We start from the raw sequence: 16,293 nt of genomic DNA on the forward strand, positions 1-16,293 counted from the left end.
CAAGTATGTGTGACTTAAAATATAAAGGTTGGGTAGGGTTTGTTTGTTTGTTTTTTACACCAACATTTCAGTCTTAGTCTTTTAATAATCTCAATTATTTTGTCAAATGTATTTAATAAACTTTATTATTATTATTATTATTATTATTATTATTAATAATATTATTGATATTATTATTAGTATTATTATTATTCTTTAGTAAAATGCCAGAGTATCAAAGTTCCATTTTCTTAATTTGTAATTAATGACACTAATAAGTAATTCATTTCAAAAGATAAGGATTGTTGTCTTCCTGTCCTTTTGGCCTGGAATTCTGTGTCCTTTTTTTACTGTAAGTGTGTAACATTCTTCTCTCTCAGCCCAAACCACAGGATTCCCGCAGCTCAGACGAGTCCGATTACGAGGATGAACTAGACCCCAAAACTAGTATGGAGGTAGAGATACTGATCTCAATGCATGCTGCCCTATAAGATTTATATTTTATTATTTTTTTTTATATTTTTGTAATTGTTATTTTGTAATAAACTGAATTTATTAGTAAATAGATACTATTTTTAAAGCTCTTATCTAAAGAAATATCTAAACCTCTTTTTATATGGGTATGGTTTTTATTTGGCCTAGTTGTTGTTGGTAAGTTTTTATTTTAACTAATTGTGTGGAGTGACTGGCATTTTCACACCAAGGACAATATCTATAACGTTTTCATAATCATTCTTATTTTATAAAACAAGGGATTTCACACCACAGCTAAAATAAAATCACTTTCATTCACACATCAGAATAAAAGAAATAACCATATCACACACTCATAATAAGCAAGGCAAGTTTATTTACAGTATATAGCACATTTCATACACAATGATAATTCAAATATAAACCTAACAGAGCACTCAGATCATTAGAATCGAGTCAGTTAGAAATACCAAGTGTTCACTCAAAACAAGTTGGAGTCAGCATATCTGCTATGTACTTAGCTCCTAGGCCATTGAGTGATTTATAAACGATTAAAAGTACTTTAAAATCAATCCTAAATGTAACTGGAAGCCAGTGTAAGGACCTGAGGACTGGTGTGATATGCTCAGATTTTCTGGTTCTAGTCAGAATCCTGTCAGCAGCGTTCTGGATGAGCTGCAGCTGTCTAATGGTCTTTTTGGGATGGCTGGTGAGGAGCCCATTACAATAGTCCACCCTGCTGGGGATAAAGGCATGAACAAGTTTCTCCAAGTCTTGACTGGAAACAAAACATCTAATGTTTGCGATGTTTTTTTAGATGATAGTATGCTGAATTAGTTACTGCTTTGACATGACTACTGAAACTAAGGTCTGTCTCCAGAATCACACAAAGATTCCTGACTTGATTTTCAGTTGTTTGACCCCTAGAGTCAAAGTATGCATTCACCTTGAAAACTTCATCTTTGTTTCCAAATGCAATGACTTCAGTTTTTTTTCCTTCTTAACTGAAGAAAGTTCTGGCACATTCAACTGTTAATGTCATCAGTGCATTGGCAGAGTCAATGGGGCTGTAGTCATTTGTAGATAAGGCTAGGTAAACCTTAGTATCATCAGCATAGCTGTGATAGGCAATTTGGTTCTTTCTCATTATTTGACGTAGTGGAAACATATACAGGCTAAACACGAGCGGTGCAAGAATTTAACCTTGTGGGACTCCGCATGTCATGGACGTCCACTTAGACTTATGCTCTCCTAGACTCACATAATAGCCTCTCCCTTTTAAGTATGACCTGAACCATTTGATTACCATCCCAGAAAGCCTGACCCAGTTTTCCAGTCTCCAGTCTGTACTATTTCTTCCAAATTGTTGCCATCAATTTCTTCAAACGCAGACATAGTAGTATCTTCTTTTTGATATTGCAGTCTGAACTCTGCATAACTTGAGGATGTACTAATTGCCTTTCTGATATTATTGATCTTCTTAGAAAAGAAGAAAGCAAACTCATTGCATTTGCTGTCAGATAGCATTTCACTGGGAGTCTGACTTGGGGGGGGGGTCTCTCTTCAGTAGCAAAAAGAGTGTGAGTCTTGTTTAAGTTACTGTTTATAAGGTTTGAGAAGAAAGTTTGTCTAGCTGTTGCAAGTTCCACATTGACAGCATGAAGATGCTGTCTTTATAGATGCTATAGTGAATTTCAAGTTTCGTCTTCTACCACATCCGCTCAGCTTTTCTGCATTGTCTTTTCATAGTCTGAACTGCTGTTGATTTTCTCCAAGCTGATTTATGTCTGCCAGTCTTCTTGCTGACTTTCACAGGAGCTATGTCATCAATAACATTTTTAACTTTTTAGTTTAAGGAATCAAGGAGAAGAGCAGCAGAATCTGCAGAAATGCTTTGTGTTAGAGATATAGCCTCCATAAATAGCACACTAGAGTTTTCGTTAATGCATCTCCTTCTAGCAGAGACAGATATATCAATATATCAAAAAAAAATACAGAAGTGATCAGATGCTACGTCCTTAATGACAATGGAAAAAATGTTTAGACCTCTACTGATGAGTAAATCTAGAGTGTGTCAATATTTGTGTGTTGATCCATACACATGCTGAATCAGATCAAAAGTGTTTAAAATCGTTATAATTTCTTTTGTAGTTTTGTTTTCTGCATTATCTATGTGAATATTAAGATTCCCTGCAATAGAAAAACAGTAAAACTCTGATGAAATCTTTGATAACATTTCTGTGAACTCTAGTATCTTAATAACAGGTGTCATCTGCCAATGTATTTATTGTTTAAGTTATCTGTATATTGTTCTTGGTGTGAATGGGCCTTAACCCGAGTGTAAAGCTTTTGGCAATATTCAGAAAGAAATACTGAATTAAAATAAAATCTTAAATCTTACTGCATAATGGACAGTATATCCAGCACAGAAAAATGTAGGATTTACTTAAATTAGGATGAAATCTTTTTTTTTTTTTTTTTTTGGTTCCTCTAGAGCAGAAAGACCAGATGAGGCCTCTGTCAGAAAAAAAAAAACGACTGGCTCTTATAACCCAAAGAGGGACAGCCACCATATTACATGCTGTCAATCAAATAATATATATATATATATATATATATATAGATTGTGGTTGATATTTTTAATAGTTAATAATTTTTAATCCAAGGTCATTCAGAGCACACTGTATTTCTGGAAATTCTGGGTGTATTTGGTCTCAATTCAGGATTTGACATACTACACAATAATAGCACACTGCAGAAATGAGTGTTTGTAGTATGTTAGTATGCTATTTTGAACATACACAATGGCTAAAATCGAAATAGCATAGTAATGTTCAACATTTACAATTCCCCCAGATCTTGAAATTGAAAAAATTTGTATGAGTTGTATGTCATTTTAAATACAGCCAGTGTCTATCATGTCATGTAAAGGTTCTGCCCTCTGTTGGCTCATGCTGACATGGCACAACATAAAACTTCCTCCTTTTTTGGTAGAGTCATATACATTCAGTATATGACTCTCTGATATTCTAGAATGCTTAAAGCATGCACCTTTAACACTCATCTGTCTGTTTTGCAGTTACTGAACCCTAATTTCATCCAAGAGGGTGAGTTTATTAATGCACAGATGCTGTGATGTAGTTTATCTGTATGTTCTGCTAGTATATATTGTGATCATACATTTGTCACCTGTAGTTTGTTTTAGAAATGGAATTAAAGATTTTCTTGAATGAAGCAAGATGAAAGAGAAGATTCATCAGAGTGACATTGTGCTGTATATTGATGCACAGTGGCTCCGGAGTTCCTGACGCCTCTAGCGGACGTGACGTGTGCTCTGGGGGAGACGGTGGTCCTGTGCTGTAAAGTCTGTGCTCGACCCAAGCCAACAATCACCCTGAAAGGACCCGATCAAAGTCTGCTGGTCAACAATAACAGATTCACGATCAATATCAGGTATAAATCCACAATCAGTCCCAATGTAAATCTGTCACTGGGCCAGTACCTTTTCAGAAGGGACACCTTTGTACTTATTTACCTCTAAAGGGGGCATATTAGTACCTAAAAGGCACATTTGTACCTGTGTATATGTTAGTCCTAATGCTGACAAACAATTAATTGCGATTAATCACATCCAAAATATGTTTTTATTTTTTACATTATATATGTATATTTATTGTGTATATATAAATACACACATACAAGTATATATTTTGAAAATATTTAAGTTTATATATATATATATATATATATATATATATATATATATAAACATAACATATTTTTCTTAAATATATACATTCATATTTGTATTTATATATACATAATAAATATACACAGTACACATGCATATGTTATGTAAACAAAAACATTTATTTTGGATGTGATTAATCGCAATTAATCGTTTGACGGCACTATATATTTAATATATAAAGCATTTTTTTCTGAAATATATACATGCATGTGTGAGTATTATATTTATTCGCACATATATTATGTAAACAAAAACTTGTATCATGATATTGTTCATGTTCATGATATTTCTGAAAGTAGCTTTCTAAAGTAACGCTCTCTCTGTGTGCTGTGCCTGCTCAACCTCAGGGAATCAGGTGATATAGTGCTGAAGATCTGTAATCTGATGCCTCAGGATACTGGCATCTACACATGTGTAGCTGTGAATGATCACGGCACTGCCTCCTCATCTGCATCTATTAAAGTACAAGGTAAAAAGAAACAAAAGGGAAAAAAGATGGGGAGTTTACAGTTCATCTTTCCACATGTTTGAATGTCCTCACGTTCTGTGGTTCAGGTATCCCAGCTGCCCCTGCTCGGCCTGTGGCACAGGAAGCCAGCAGCACAGCAGTGATTGTCCACTGGCTTCCTCCAGCCAGCTCAGGAAACTCTGCCATCTCCAGCTACACTGTGGAATACAGGCAGGAAGGTAAACAATTACACAGCTGTAAAGTCCCAGCAGACTCAACATAGCCGAACATCCACTGGGAGAAGTGAGAACTACTGTCTGCTTTATGTTCTACTGAGAGAAACTTAAAGTGGTCATGTAATTGCTCTTTTGATGTACAGTGTACATATTAGTAATTTAGTGTCACATCACGTTAGTCTTCAATGTCGCATGATCCTCCAGAAAAAAAAAACTGTCATATTAAAGTTTTATATGTTTGTAAGTTTTGTGTGTATGTATTTGTGTGCAGACTCTCTGGTGTGGCAGAAGTCGGTGGTATCCACTGCAGACATGTGTGTGAAGATTGAGAATCTGATTCCTGGTGGCCATTATCAGTTCAGAGTCAGTGCCAGTAACCCCTGGGGCATCAGCCCACCTAGTGAACCCTCAAACATGGTGACATTACCCAGCACAGGTCAATACACTCAAAACAAACATAAGTACCTTTCCAAATTGTACCGTCTTCCTGTCTATTGTAGGTAGCTGTATCATAACTGAAATGGATTATCTTGAAAGGCTCTTGAAAGTGTATTAGTTTGGAAAGTACATGATATTCTAGAGTAGTTTATCTATTAAAACAAATTGTTGCTGTTTATTCAGTGCTGCGCATACAATATGTATATAAAGAGTGTATTCAGAAAAACTGGATAACCCAACTGCAGTTTGATTGAGATTAACTGGAATGCACATTGAAAAAACTTGATTTTGTTAAAAACTGAGTTCTCTTTCAAACATTTGTTTGGTACCTTACTATGGGAATCGCCTCGGGCGTGACCAATCCTGGAAGCACCAATTACACAACGTCTGTTGGTTGACAGACCAATCACGACAGTGATGAAGGAGTCCCGCCTCCCCAATATATACCATTGCATAACGGTCCCAACCTCATTCTTGTTATCTTCCCTATGAAGATCTTTTGGAAGCTATCCTCAGCAGATCCTCGATGAGTTGCCAATAAACTGTTCACGGACGAGCCGACTTTTAGGTGCGTCACTGAACGTGGCTGCTTTTTGGATGGGGAAATACTCTCTGTTAACGTGTATATTTTTTTCTGCTGTTTTTTATTAAGCAGTGGGGACCAGCGCGTCAAGGCGGGTTCTCATTTGTTTTATTGAGCGGTTACAGCCTTTTCTCTTAATTATTCGCTCGCTTTAAGTGGTGTACGGATCCATTTACAGGAATAATTTGCGGAAGACCCATTATCGAGAGGCACGTTGTGGTGATCTCGTTAATCTCTTGGTTCGCATCTCTGTTATGGCGACTATGAGCCCATCCAGCAGCACAGCGAAAGGGAAAGATCCCTCTCTTCTAAAGACTCTTACCCTCTGTGCATAGCGTGTTTGTGAGTTAGACATGCACAGGCTGCACTCACTAATCCCGAGTGCTGCCAACACTGCTCTTAGTTCCCGTTAAGGGTTTTTGGAGTGCAGAGTCACGGCCACGAATAAAGGGGACCCAAGTTTTTATGTGCCTGCCGCGGAAATGAACGAGGTTGCTCCGCAGGCTCAGTACAGCTGGGGAGAGTTAATGGACGAGATATCTCCGGAACTTCCTACCCTCTTTGAATCACACCCTTTGGCAGGGGACAAAGAGGAGGATGAAGATGATGAGACGATTGCCCATATCTTAGAGGAGGATTTAGAGGATGATGAAGAGAACGCTATCCTCCCTCCTAATATTTCTTCCAGGCCTGGCAGTGCGATCGGTGAGTACCCCTTCCCCATGCCAGCGGAACTGGACCTTATTGAAATGTGTACAAGAGCGGCTGCTAAACTCTCTATCAACTGGCCATCTCAGCAAGACGGCCAGGGTACAGAGAGGGATTTATATAATGGGAAGAGGCTGCCATTGCATGCTTCCCCAGTCAAGCAGCTGCTACCAGCCATCCCAGCATGTGTCACAGAGATGAGGTGCTACTGGGACAAACCCTTCTCACATAGGGTTCCTGTTAAAGGTTTTTCTCGGCTGGACGTTCATAATATGGACGTGTTGGGGATGTCCAACCCACCTCCAGTCGAATTTTCAGTGACAAGTCACCTCCAGCCCAATCGACAGGCAGCCCTATCCTCCTTCTCACCTTTTCTGCCAGGAAGGACAGAGAGGTTGTCTGCTTCTCTTTTTCAAAAAAATTACCGCTCCTGTCCTGGCTGCCAGAGTCCTAAATGCCACCTCACTGCTCACAGCATACCAAACTGAGCTCATGGAGGAGATGGGGAGGCAGATTGATGCTGGGTCACCCGATTCAGCTTTGTGGGAAGAGATCTGCGTCAATGCTACCCCAACCCCAACCTCCTTCCAGGGGGGGTCAGTCAGGGTACAGAAACCCTAGCACCCCCCCACCCCCCCACCCCCCCACCCCACCTCAGCAGATAATGAAGAGGGAGGTTCACCCAAAACAGCCCCAGCCTAGAGGCAAGGCTTCATTTGCGCCAGCAGCGGCTAAGCATCGCCCAACTAACCCTCTGGTAGGGAAAAAAGGAACAAGCGACCTAACCTGTGGTCTGGCTTTGGGTCAAAAGAGGGGCTACAGCACTCGCGGAATCTCTGTAGCACCCCTCTGCACAACGCAGGAGTCTTGTTCCTCCCTCTGCCAAAGAAGCAGAGATTCTTTGATTTAAGAAAAATGTTCTAAGGGCGAAAGTTCTCTTGTTGGATTGTTGGCACCTGTTCATCCAGTGTCCCACATGTTGTTTCTCCCCTCTCCATCCTCGGGGTTATGCAAGAGAGAGGACGAAAGTTTACACAAGTGTTTCCATTTGAAATAAATAAAAATGTTTCCTGTGCATCCAGGCAGTGGGCAAAGGGCACAGACTTGTGTGAAAATAAAAACAAAAATACACAAAAATACATAAAAATCAGAGGTGCAACCCCTAGCTGCACCGCTGGATGGCACCGCCACGCCTTCAGTGAGCAGATAGTTGGCGCGCATGCGCAGTACACCCATGGTTATTATCCACGATAGAATGGGGTTATCGTCTGCAGTTTGCTGTAGAACCTTCACTTTTTAACAGTGTGTTAATGTCAACAGCAGAAGGGGAGTCAGCTCAGATTTTAGAGGAGGAAATAACCTTTCTATTGAGCAAAAGAGTAATTTGGGTGGTGCCGCTGGAGGACAGCCAGCACGGTTTTTACTCCCGGTACTTTTTCATTCCCAAAAGAGGTGGGGATCTCCTTCCCATCTTGGACTTACGGAACCTCAACAAACACCTCAGAAAATACAAGTTCAAAATGCTCACAGTAAAAACATTATACAATGTTATTCGTCCCAGAGACTGGTTTTCACCAGTAGATCTGAAGGATGCTGACTTTCACAGAAGAGATATATACGAATCGGCTTGTGTCTCATTTAAAAGGCTTAGGCTTCAAAATAAACAACACGAAAAGCTGCTTAGTGCCCAAGCAGGAAATAATTTACCCGGGTCTCAGGCTGAACTCAGAGCTGTGCCAGGCATTCTTTCAATTAGTGGTCATTTCTCCCTTTTCCAGAAAGGGAACAAAGTCCCATTCAGACTATGTTTACATCTTCTAGGCCTGATGGTCTCGGCAGTGTCGGTCATCCCATTGGGACTGTTACGGATGAGAGAGTTTCAGCGCTGGGTAGCGGCACAGTGATTGCCTCAACCGCAAAGTGATAAGTGTCATCACATTGCTTGCTCGCTCTCCGCTGCTGGAGGCATCGCGTTTTTCTGGAATTGGGGACTCCGCTGGAAGCTATTTCTCTGAGAAAGGTGGTAACGACGGATGCATCGCTCACAGACTGGGGTGCAGTGTGCGAGGGCAGAATAGTGAAAGGAAAATGGCCCATCTCGCTACAGAACGCACATATAAACTTCCTGGAATTGTTAAAAGTGTTTCTATTATTGAAAAATTTCATGCAGTTCCTACAGAATCACCAGATTTTGGTCAGATCGGACAACACAACAGCAGTGGCATATATAAATCGCCAAGAGGGAACACGTTCTCCCCAGCTTCACAGTCTAGCATGCCGACCCATTGTGTGGGGCTTGAAGCATTTTCATTCATTACGAGCGACTCATGTCCCAGGAATAATGAATGTGGGGGCAGATCTCCTGTCTAGGGGGAATGCTCGGTATAGAGAATGGACTCTCCACCATCAGGTAGTGAACCAGTTGTGGGAGAGGTTCGGCCGAGCTGCTGTAGATCTATTCAACTCGCCCAACAATACCCATTGCCCCCTATTCTTTTATCTGGCAATTCAAAATGCGAGAGCGGCTTCGTAGTGCTCTGTATATGATAGGAAATGGAATGTATTTGAATTGTGATGCACGCAAAGGCAAACTGTACCTTTTCAATGTTCAGTGGCAGAGGTGTTGTGTTTTCTGAAAGAACTTTTAAATAAGGGGAGAGCCTTCTCTACCATTAAGGTTTATCTTGCTGCAATTTCTACTTGCCATGTGGGGATTGAAAGGAATACTATAGGCCAACACCCGCTTGTGTGCATGTTTATGAGGGGTGTGCTGCGTCTGAACAGGATTTCAAAGCCACTGATTCCGCCGTGGGATCTGTCCGTGGTCCTTAACACACTCTCTCAGTCGCCTTTTGAGCTAATAGATAATATCGATTTGAAGCTCATTTCACTAAAGGTTGCTTTGTTATTAGCTCTGACAACCGCGAAACGAGTTGGTGAACTTCATGCTTTGTCGGTTCATAACCCTTGTATGGTATTTGCTCAAGTCAACTTTCACCTGCAGACAGTTGGATTTACTGGCTTTTCATAGCCCCCTTTTTCCTCATCGAAAGACAAGCGGCTTCATTTTTTTGTGCCCTGTCCATGTGTTGTGTCACTACATGGACAGGATGAAGGGATTAAGAAGAGTAATCAGTTATTTGTTTCATGGGCTGATTCTCATAAGGCTAAACCTATTTCTCGTAAACGCCTGTCCCACTGACTGGTGGAAGGTATTATATTTTGTTATAATAGCATGGGTGTAAGTCCTCCAGAGGGGCTGAAGGCTCAGAGTGCCCGCGGGTTAGCCACCTTGTGGGCGTTGTTTAAGGGCGTATCAATTCAGGACATCTGTGCGGTGGTGAGTTGGGCTTCGCCACACTTTTGTCAGGTTTATAGGTTGGATGTTACAGAGCCTTCATTGGCTTATTCCATCCTTGTAAAAAAAAAAAAATAAATAAAAAAAACACTTGTTCAGATGTTGTTTTTATTTCACATGTCTCCATTCTATTCTGTGAATAATACATGGATGCCTGGTGTTATTGTTTTCACACATTACTGAGTTGGTTGGCATGCCTGTTTTGGACAGCATATCTGCACTACGGGAGTTGTCTATATCCCATAGTGAGATACCGAACGAATGTTTGAAAGAGAACTTTAGGTTACTCACGTAACCCCGGTTCTCTAATAACATGAGTGAGGTATCTCACCACACTTCCCTCCTTGCAATAGCACGGGAAAGAGATATGCTGAGAATGAGGTGGGGACCATTATACAGTGGTATATATTGGGAAGGCGGGACTGATTGGTCTGTCAACCAACAGACGTGGTGTAATTGGTGGTTCCAGGATTGATCATGCCTGAGACGATTCCCATATTGAGATACCACACTCGTTATCAGAGAACTGGGGTTACGTGAGTAACCTTAAGTTATCTGTTTTTGTAAATAAACTCTTTATTTATCTTTTTTTTCTTCTCTTTTATGAAGCCTCATCATACGACGGCACTGGAATCCAGTGGAAAGACAACTTTGAATCTGCATTCACAGAATTATGTGAAATTGGACGGTATAGTCTTTTTATGTTAATTTTTTTTTCCAAAAAGGCAGTCCATCATATTTTATCCTGTCAGTAACAAACTCCGCTGACTCATGTTTTCTGTTTTAGGGGTCGTTTCTCAGTGGTGAGGAAGTGTCTCAGTAAAGCCAGTAAGAAGGAGGTTGCTGTGAAGTTTGTCAATAAGAAGATGCAGAAGAAAGAGCAGGTGGGCCATGAGGCCAATATCCTGCATCACGTCCAGCATCCGCAGCTGGTGGCACTGATTGATACCTATGAGTCTCCCATGGCCTACATGCTGGTTCTTGAGCTGTGAGTAAATCCATTTAAAAAGCAAAGACACTTCCATTGACCACCCATTTCTCAATTACACAATTATGGGACTAGATGGGGGAAGGATCATACAAATCATGCTTTCTGCAATAATCTCAAAGCCAACAGGAAAAAAGCCTATTGACATTTTTGCTAAAGTAACCAGGACGATGCGCGCTCCCAGAATGACCTACAAAATGATGCTATCCCTGCAGAATTGTATAGATGGCAGTAGAGCTCCAAGATTCAACATATTCTTAATCTATTTAATAAATATTCAGTAAAATAAAATTCCCAATGAGATTTTAGTCTGTTTTTTAGTATGAAATGGGATGAACATTTTTGTGGAACACCAATCTCTTTTTCCGCAAACAAACAAACTCAAGCGGAATTTAATTTTAAGAATGACCTGCAATGATATGATCATATTTATGTGTGTTCAGGGTTGAGGATGGGCGTCTGCTGGACTATCTGGTGGCTCACGATGAGTTGATGGAGGAGAAGGTGGCATTCTTCATTAAAGACACTCTGGAAGCTCTGCAGCACCTGCACACATGCAGAGTAGCTCACCTGGACCTCAAGGTAAAACATCATACCACCACATCAGCATGTGTGAAATAAATAAAAAAAATAAAATAACAGCTTATTTCGTAAAAAAATTAATCATTTAGCAGATGCTTGTCCAAATCAACCCACTCATAAAACCTTAGCAGCTGCATAGCAATGCTCTAGCAGCAAACATTATGTGTAGCAACCATGCGGCAGTGTTCTAAAACCCTACTGTAAATAAAACCTAATAACCTTAGTGCAATACCCCAGCATACCAAGGTCCTAGCAACATCTTAGAAACTTAGAACACCCCTGCAGGCTAAATACCTAAATAAAACCAAAGACTGTATACACCAAGATGTGTGCAAGATGCAAGTTTCCAAGATATGTAAAAGAGGCCAGCTGGAAAGAGCTGTGCATGGGGAGTAGAATCGTAGGGGTTACACTGGTGCCGTGACCCGGATGGGAGTGATATTTAGGGGGGTGAGTGTTACGGAGGCCAGCTGGTAAGAGCTGTGAATGGGAAGCAGAACCGTAGGGTTACAGTAGTGCTGTCACCTAACCCTAACCCTAATGTAAGTAAACTTCACTCTCCTGGTTTCAAGAGGCACGCTAGCAAATGACTCTAGGTCTTTAGCCACCTTGTTAGCCCACCCCCCCATGCCAGAAACACAGGTTCGAATCCCACTGGGAGAGACTGCAAGACACAATTTGACGGCTCTAATATAGGTATCCTGAGACTGGTGCTTGGCACTGCACGTGCATTGGCTGGACCAACCTAAAAAATGTGTTTTTAAAATGTTATTTGAGTGTAAGAAATAGCAGTTAAACGACAGTTAATATCAGATTTCATTACTGATTTGAAATATGCTATTGAAATTTAGGCATTTATGAGATTTCTGTATTTCTCCATTCAAGTAGATCGGAGTTGATAAAAAGGACTTTGATAAAAACCACACAGCAATGTGCTAAAAGCATTCAGAACACTTTAATAACCACATAGCCTGCAACACCCTGGCAAACATCCACAATACTAGCATTTTAACTTTTATACAAACATGCACACACTACACTATTATGAAATAATTTATTGGCATCAGTGGTTCCACAAAGAACATTTTTCATCCATGGAATCTTTCCATTCCACAAAAGGTTCTTTATAGTAGAAAAAGGTTCTTTAGATTATTAAAATGTTTTTCAAACTCAGAAAAAAATTTGTTCTTTTAAGAAATGTTACATGAAAGGTTTTTTAGAAGAAACAAAACTGGTTCTTCTATGGCAAGAGTGTTAAGTTGGTGAGCCTTAAAGAAGAGTTTTGAAACCTTGTGCAGAGTCTTGAGTTTTCAACTCTTTCTCATTCTTCAGCCTGAAAATCTGTTGGTGGACCTCCATGTGCCGGTGCCCTGCGTGAAGCTCTCAGATCTGGGCGATGCTGTACAGGTTTCGAGTCACCGCTATGTGCATCTCCTCCTGGGGAACCCTGAGTTTGCCGCTCCAGAGCTCATCCAGGGCACCCCGGTGTCCCTGTCCACAGATGTGTGGAGTGTAGGGGTGTTGGCCTACGTCATGCTCAGTGGAGTCTCCCCATTCCTGGACGAGAGTCTGGAGGAGACCTGCGTCAACATCTGCAGGCTGGACTTCTGCTTTCCTGAGGAGTATTTCAGTGACATTAGCCAGGCCGCTAAAGACTTCATTGTGTCCATGTTTCACCAGGACCCCAGGAAGAGGCCGAGCTCAGCCACATGTCTGCAACACCCATGGGTCAGCGCTCATAGTGGAGATTACTCCAAAACACCACTGGACACAGTCAGACTCGCTGCGTTTATAGACCGACGCAAACAGCTTCATGATGTCAGACCTGTGACAAACGTTAAAGGACTGGTCAGCAGCAGTATGGGACACACGTTATGAGAGGAGAACGTGGGCTGGAGGAAAGAGATTCTAGCATGTTACATGCTTTGTCAACAATAGATATCATTTACATTATATATCATATCATTAGGAATGTGCACTTACTGTACACAGTGTTTCTAGTACCATTTATTGGCCTGCTCCATTATGACTTGTGGCCCGGGGGGTTGATAGATTCAGAAAATACAAGTAAACTGGAATTGTGGGAATTGCAGTAGTTGCAGAGCTAGGAGTAGTAACATCACTGAATGTCATATTAAAGATTAGGGTGGTGTGTTTTAGTGCTTTCAGAGTCCTAAACAGACCAGTAGTTGGGTGTTGTTGTACATTCAGTTCTATTGCGAGGTTTTAAAGGAAAAGTTTAACCAAAAATGAGAATTCTGTCATCACTTACTCGTGCTGTTCCAGATTCATAAGATGTGCTAAAACAAATCAAGTTTGAATCATTTCCATTCAATGAAAGTAAACCAAAAAAAGCTCTCAAATTTAATTTGTTCACATATATTCAAATATGGCACATCAGGTTTGAGTTCTATGATGCTGAAAGGCTTTGGTTGTCTCATTTATCATAACCAACTGCAACATGCCAGTTTGAATATGCCTATGTGCAAATGTTATTTTAGAGGTCCAATGGGAAGAGAGCAGTCAATTCCTCAATTTTATGAGCCTTTTAGCTCATATTTGGAGCTGAGTATACATCATTACTCATTTAATTTCAAATTCAAACATGGGTTTTGAGCGACATGAGTAAATGAATGATGACTCAATGAAATACAATGTGGTTGACGATTGGATGTGAAAAGAAATGTTGCGATCCTACATCTGGCAGCAGATATATTTTTCACAGGATCATTAAGATAATTTAAAGAATGTAGAATATTTGACAGGTAGGAATTATTGTACAAATACCTGCATGTAGAAATAACTGATCGTCCACCACTTAACCTGTAATGTATTCAGTTTTAATAGTATGGGGTCATGAGTATCATCATTGTCATTAGGCATAATGAGGAATTTGAATGTTTTACAATAGAAAAATATAAATTGAATAGAATGTTGTTGTCTTGAAATGACAGACTAAAGTTATTACAGTTCATCGCCTATTTTAAAAGTCTGCAGTCAAGATTTTTAAACCTGTTCTCAGAGATTCTTTTGCTCACAAAAAATATTGTGAATTATCATTGTTCAATATAACTGTTCATTTTTCATTTTTATATATTTTAAATTATACTTTTTACAAGTCATTTCTCCCTTCCTTAATGTCACATGATCTTTCAAGAATCAAGATCTCAAGAAACCGTTCTTCTTGCTAGCAATGATGTTGAAAACTTGTTGTACTTTTATTTTCAAGACCCATTAATAGACTTTTCTATCACTTTGATTAATTAAATGCATCCTCAATTAATAAAAGGATTAATTAGTTTAAAACTCTTACTCAAACAACTTTTTAAATCTGAATTTAATAATTTATAAAATACCCACACGATGACCAGGAAAAAGCCCCAAAAGCCTTAAACACAATTTCTTGTTTAATTTATTATTTTTATACACATTGATGTATTGTAGAAATGTCCAGATATGCCATGTGTAATGTGTTCATGTGTGACTGTATAATTGTTCTGTATGTTGAATGTGCCGTCGGAGGTGTAATATGTTAAACTGACACTGCAGCCATGTTTCAGCTTTGACAGGCCAGGCGCACATAGTTCAAAAAGGAAGCCTAATAGACCGGTTTAGTGAATACAGTGAATTATTACACATAATGACAGTACAGCATGACACACCTGTGAATACTGCATTGGGACAATCGTTACATCTCATGTTTAACCTCATCAGCTCCTGCTGTATAAAGCTTCTGCTCTGCATTAATAACACCTCCATAATATTTGGCCCTAGTTTCATTTCACCACATCTAAAACAACCAACATCAAAATATCCCAAACGTGATTCAGTTTCTATTTTAACAGTAGTTGTCACCCAAACTAGATCCATTGAAAAACATCTCAGGAGATCGCTGAAAAATAAAGCCAGATCTGCTCTTTAGGTCTTTACTTCACGCATATACCCCTGCAATAGGATTGTATAGAAGCCTGTGTGTAAAATGTGCAAACAAAACAGAAATATTGTTTTTCTTGATTCATATGGGCTGTTTGTTTGTAACTGAATGTTTAATAAACTGTGCTTTGTTTTTAGAAAAGGTTTTCTTGATGTTGTTTATCTAGAGATGGTTTTATAAATGCTAGCGAGCATTCTTATCTTAGTATACTATTTTAATATATTATAAATGTTAATATTACATCCTCGTTCCACAAAATGAAAGTACAAAAGCATATTTACATTGATCTTTGAGGTACATAACCCAATTCAATTCTAATTATTGTAATTAGATAAGAGTCCTTGAGTGAAAGTCAAACTAGACAGAATGGTCAGGTGTGGCATAATTGAAGAAATTATGGAAGCAACGTGATGCCAGTTCTGAGAAAAAAAAAATAATATACATACATATATATATATATATATATACATATGTAGCATACATTGACAACATAAACGGCTATCATAAAACACAGGAGGTTTGTAAACAATGCTTAAAGATGGTCCTGAAGATGGTCCACTCTAATGCTGGACTGAAGCATAATGATGAAACATGTCTGCTAAGACAAACACATATTCAGTTTCTGGGGCATGGCATTTATGCCAGAGGTTGAAGCTATAATGAATATTCAGTCTCTACAAAATGTAACAGAAGTAAAGAAGTGATGATGGTTATAGATCATTATCTAGGAAGAATTCTACCTGGTTTGGCTAAGACAACCCAGAAGCTCATGATTTCCTAAAAAGGGGTGCAAAACTCCACAGCCCTCACAAAT

At 39.6% G+C, this 16,293-nt stretch overlaps 1 protein-coding gene across 2 annotated transcripts in view; it reads left to right on the top strand.

Moving 5' to 3' along the window:
- Positions 1–14,556, top strand: part of LOC132094846 (kalirin-like) — a 214,968-nt gene extending 200,412 nt beyond the window's left edge. For both annotated transcript variants that reach the window (XM_059499476.1, XM_059499477.1), the window contains 10 exons: positions 360–434; positions 3,533–3,560; positions 3,744–3,906; positions 4,552–4,673; positions 4,760–4,891; positions 5,160–5,324; positions 10,585–10,663; positions 10,763–10,963; positions 11,407–11,545; positions 12,878–14,556. In XM_059499476.1, the coding sequence (XP_059355459.1) occupies positions 360–434; positions 3,533–3,560; positions 3,744–3,906; positions 4,552–4,673; positions 4,760–4,891; positions 5,160–5,324; positions 10,585–10,663; positions 10,763–10,963; positions 11,407–11,545; positions 12,878–13,423 (1,650 nt within the window). In that variant the 3' untranslated portion in view covers positions 13,424–14,556. The remainder of the gene's footprint in view (positions 1–359; positions 435–3,532; positions 3,561–3,743; positions 3,907–4,551; positions 4,674–4,759; positions 4,892–5,159; positions 5,325–10,584; positions 10,664–10,762; positions 10,964–11,406; positions 11,546–12,877) is intronic.
- Positions 14,557–16,293: the final 1,737 nt, after the last annotated feature.

Source organism: Carassius carassius, chromosome 19 (assembly GCF_963082965.1).
Source record: "Carassius carassius chromosome 19, fCarCar2.1, whole genome shotgun sequence".
Lineage (NCBI taxonomy): Eukaryota > Metazoa > Chordata > Actinopteri > Cypriniformes > Cyprinidae > Carassius > Carassius carassius.